At 36.6% G+C, this 3735-nt stretch overlaps 1 protein-coding gene across 1 annotated transcript; it reads right to left on the reverse strand.

Annotated features, from left to right (window-relative positions):
- Positions 1-449: 449 nt before the first annotated feature.
- On the reverse strand, positions 450-2211 carry LOC140160173 (uncharacterized). The gene is made up of 2 exons (XM_072183449.1): positions 1290-2211; positions 450-508 (listed from the first exon to the last, which is right to left on the reverse strand). The coding sequence occupies exons 1-2, from the start codon at positions 2209-2211 to the stop codon at positions 450-452; spliced, it is 981 nt and encodes a 326-aa protein (XP_072039550.1).
- Between the last annotated feature and the right edge of the window lie 1524 nt (positions 2212-3735).

The following is a 3735-nucleotide window of genomic DNA, read 5'->3' on the forward strand; positions in this document are numbered from 1 at the left end:
AAAGACAAGGATCTACTTTATAGGTGTTATATATTCGGTATATTAAACAGATATTTTGATATCACACTGTGCCTATAATTTTAACTACGCCTCTCATAGCAGTCAATATTTGTAAATTATATAGTGAGAGAATTATACAGCTTTTTTTGAAGTTTGAATATTTTGTCTAAATAAATATTGTGAGAGTTACCCCCGGTATTAAAGAGCTATAAATATATATATATAAAAAACCTTTGGACACAAAATACCGATGGTACAGGAAATGGTATTTGAAATAGCTTCAACATGGTGCTTAAAAGATTTTCATCAACAATTATTCCTTGTTTACTCTAGACAAACCGTGACTGTAATTTGTTTTAACCGCGTTTACAGATAGCTTATCGTAGTGGATTGGACCTGCCTGACGTTTATCACAAGGTAGAGGTTAGTAAAACAACAATTCCTATCGTTTATTCTCTAAATAATTGCCATCTCGGTTGAACATCCTGATCTAAAACCAAATTAGCACCTGTTGAATATGATTCGTTTTAAATTTGATTTATTTGTATTATGTTTATCTTTGATTACAACTTCAAGCTATGTCATGAGAAATACGAGACAAGGGGAAACTCCTGAAATTAATCATGCAATTGTTTGTGTTTTATGGCATGATTTATGGTAAATCCCTTTTTGTGTACAATAAACAAACTCAATCAGAGTTATTAATATCATAGGGGATTCCCGTATTGCTCAATCACAGTGCATTGCTTAGTGTTAACTGGGGAATCCCCAAAAATATAAAGTAGATGACATCATGGGGAATTACACACACAGGAAGTGTTGTAATGTGACAGAATTGTATATTAATATATTTTGGGTACCGGAGGATAAAAGTGGAAGACTTTTGTTTGCTCCTTGCAGAATATCATGAGATATTGTAGACTTAATATATGTGTGTTGGTCGTTATTTTTCCTTCAAAAGGAGGTGCATTTTAACCAGTTTACATAGCCACGATAATGTGCTATTTTTAATTCAGCAACGAAGGAGATTTTTATTTATTATTGGTAAATTATGCTTTAAAAATCCACTTGATTACTCACGTTTTTAGACGTTTCATCTTCCTACGGAAGACTTCATCAGTAATGTGATGAACCAGCAACACTCCTACTCTCATCTCCAGAGGGTGTAGTTCTTTGTAATAGCTGGTCATATACATGATTGAGTGAGTATGTCCCTTCATCGCGGTTGATAACGTTGGCCCCCCGTTTTCTGATCCACATTGCTTCTCTAATCCATCTGGTTTGCTTACATGAGTCTATGTCGATTACTTTGGCTCCATCCCAATCAATGACATGGTTTTGTTGCGAAACATGGTCTGTGATGGCGGACTTGTTAATTTCATCGACCGACTCCTTTCGAACAGCGCGTGTGAATTTCCTCTCTGTTATCTTTTCCGATTCTTTTAAATGTTCTTTCAGTCTTACCCCGAAAGGTCTGCCGGTTTCCCCAATGTACGACTTCTTGCAACTTTTGCATGGTATTTCGTAAACACAATCACAAGTTTTGGTGGCTTCTATTTTGTCTTTGGGGTGTACAAGGTTTTGTTTCAGCGTATTGTGTGGTCTCATCGCTGTCTGGATGTTATGCTTTTTAAACACACGTTGCAGTCTTTCAGATACACCTTGGACATATGGTATCACTACCATGCCCTTACTTCTTTGTGTGTTCTTGTCCTTTACTTTCTTCTTCGCTTTGGTTTTATCTCTGATCTGATGTTTTACTTTTTCAATCGTCCAGTTAGGATATCCACATTGATTTAGCGCATGTTTGATGTGTTCCTCCTCCTGTTGTTTATCCTCCTCTTCCGTTACAATCGCGTCTTTCCGATCAAGCAATGTTCTGACTACACCCAATTTTTGGTGTAAGGGATGTTGCGAAGCAAAGTTTAAATACTGGTCGGTGTGCGTTTTCTTTCTGTACACTGTTGTCTTTACCGAACCGTCTTCTTTCCGATTGATCAGCGTATCGAGGAAAGGTATTTTTCCTTCTGCTTCTTCCTCGTGATTGAACTTAATGTTGTTGGTTGGATCCGTTTTGTTGAGGTGATCTGTCAGTTCTTGCGTAGTGCCCTTTGGTATAATCTCGAGGATATCGTCGACATATCTTTTCCATAATTTCGGACGACAAGCGATGGGTGCATTGGCTATGGCTTTTTGTTCCAGCCATTCCATGAAAATGTTCACTCATACTCACATACTCACATCAATCATGTATATGACCAGCTATTACAAAGAACTACACCCTCTGGAGATGAGAGTAGGAGTGTTGCTTGTTCATCACATTACTGATGAAGTCTTCCGTAGGAAGATGAAACGTCTAAAAACGTGAGTAATCAAGTGGATTTGTAAAGCATAATTTACCAATAATTGATATCTAACAATCCTGATGAACTTATTCAAAGAAGGAGATTTTTGAGTACACAAATGTGCTCCTACTCATCAAAGGATTAAGGTTCTTCTGTCCACTTGCTAGAGACTGGTTTATCATATCTGTCAAATACAGTGGAGCAATGCAGAAAGAACCCTGTTTCCTAGAGAAAGAGTGATTTGTGAAAGAAGCACCATTTTTAGATAAAGCAGCTCAAGGAGATAAATGTTTGGAGAAAGCGGCACCATTTTTGTGGTAGGATTTCATATACGCAATGATATATAAATGCAAGTGTACAATGGACTTCTCTGCTTTACGCAGGACAAGTGAATAAGGATATATACCCCAGCCGTCTAGAATATGCAAGAACTATGTGATCATCTAGAAGAAGACTGCAGGTTAAGTACTGAGTAGTTGAAATTGTGATTGTGTGATTATTTTGTATGTGCATTTGTTGTCATATATTGTACCAATCATATTTTACTTTCACTTAAAGACTTAGAACAACATTTATTTTCATTTTAGACTTTTTTATAGTCTATTTTTTCTTCATTTCAGCTTAATTTAGCAGTTGTCATGGTTGTGTGTAAATTCCTATTACTATTAGATACGTTGTAATAAAACACGATTTTAAATATTTGTATATTAATTTTCTCTGAGGGTTTGCAGCAAAATTGATATTTTTTTCCTTGGTATGGGTTTCAGTTGTGGCTAGTAGTCAGGTAATGATGATGGTGATGATGATGATGATATGATGATGATGATGACGACGACGACGACGACGATGATGATGATAATGATGACGATGATGATGATGATGATGATGATGATGATGATGATGATGATGATGATGATGATGATGATGATGATGATGATAATTAATACACAAACGACAAAGAGGAACAAACATGCTTAGCATGTAATTCTATTTTTAACATGTAAACGTTTGACCTCTTATCTTCTCGCAAACTAATTAAGATTATGCATATCTTATCTCTTCAATAAACATTGTAAAAGTCGATTTGGCCTTGAAACGTGGGGCTTGCCGAAAATGTGAGCATGTCTACTATTTCCATGCTGTGAGTGATACCATAGAAACGTGCTCTTTGTTTAAACATTACAAGTAACATGAGTGGCAAACATTAATGTTTCATACTGCTTGCACCCCCCCCCCCCCAAAGCAATGTTGGAGCCAATACTAGACCAATTGTCCGTTCCTGTCTCAGTATCAAAACAACATTGACTGGTGGGTGCGGGAGGGGGTTGAGAATTTCATACTAAATTAAATCCTCATCACTGCCATCATCGTCACCATCACGACTCTAATA

The sequence above is a fragment of the Amphiura filiformis genome, chromosome 9, assembly GCF_039555335.1.
Source record: "Amphiura filiformis chromosome 9, Afil_fr2py, whole genome shotgun sequence".
In the NCBI taxonomy this organism is placed as follows: Eukaryota; Metazoa; Echinodermata; class Ophiuroidea; order Amphilepidida; family Amphiuridae; genus Amphiura; species Amphiura filiformis.

Excerpts from the sequence above, each read along its gene's own strand:
- LOC140160173 (XM_072183449.1), bottom strand. The coding sequence starts at position 2,211 with ATGGAATGGCTGGAACAAAAAGCCATAGCCAATGCACCCATCGCTTGT. Across the intron at positions 509-1,289 it reads AGTAATCGACATAGACTCAT|GTGCTAATTTGGTTTTAGAT; the intron begins GTAAGCAAACCA and ends CATATTCAACAG.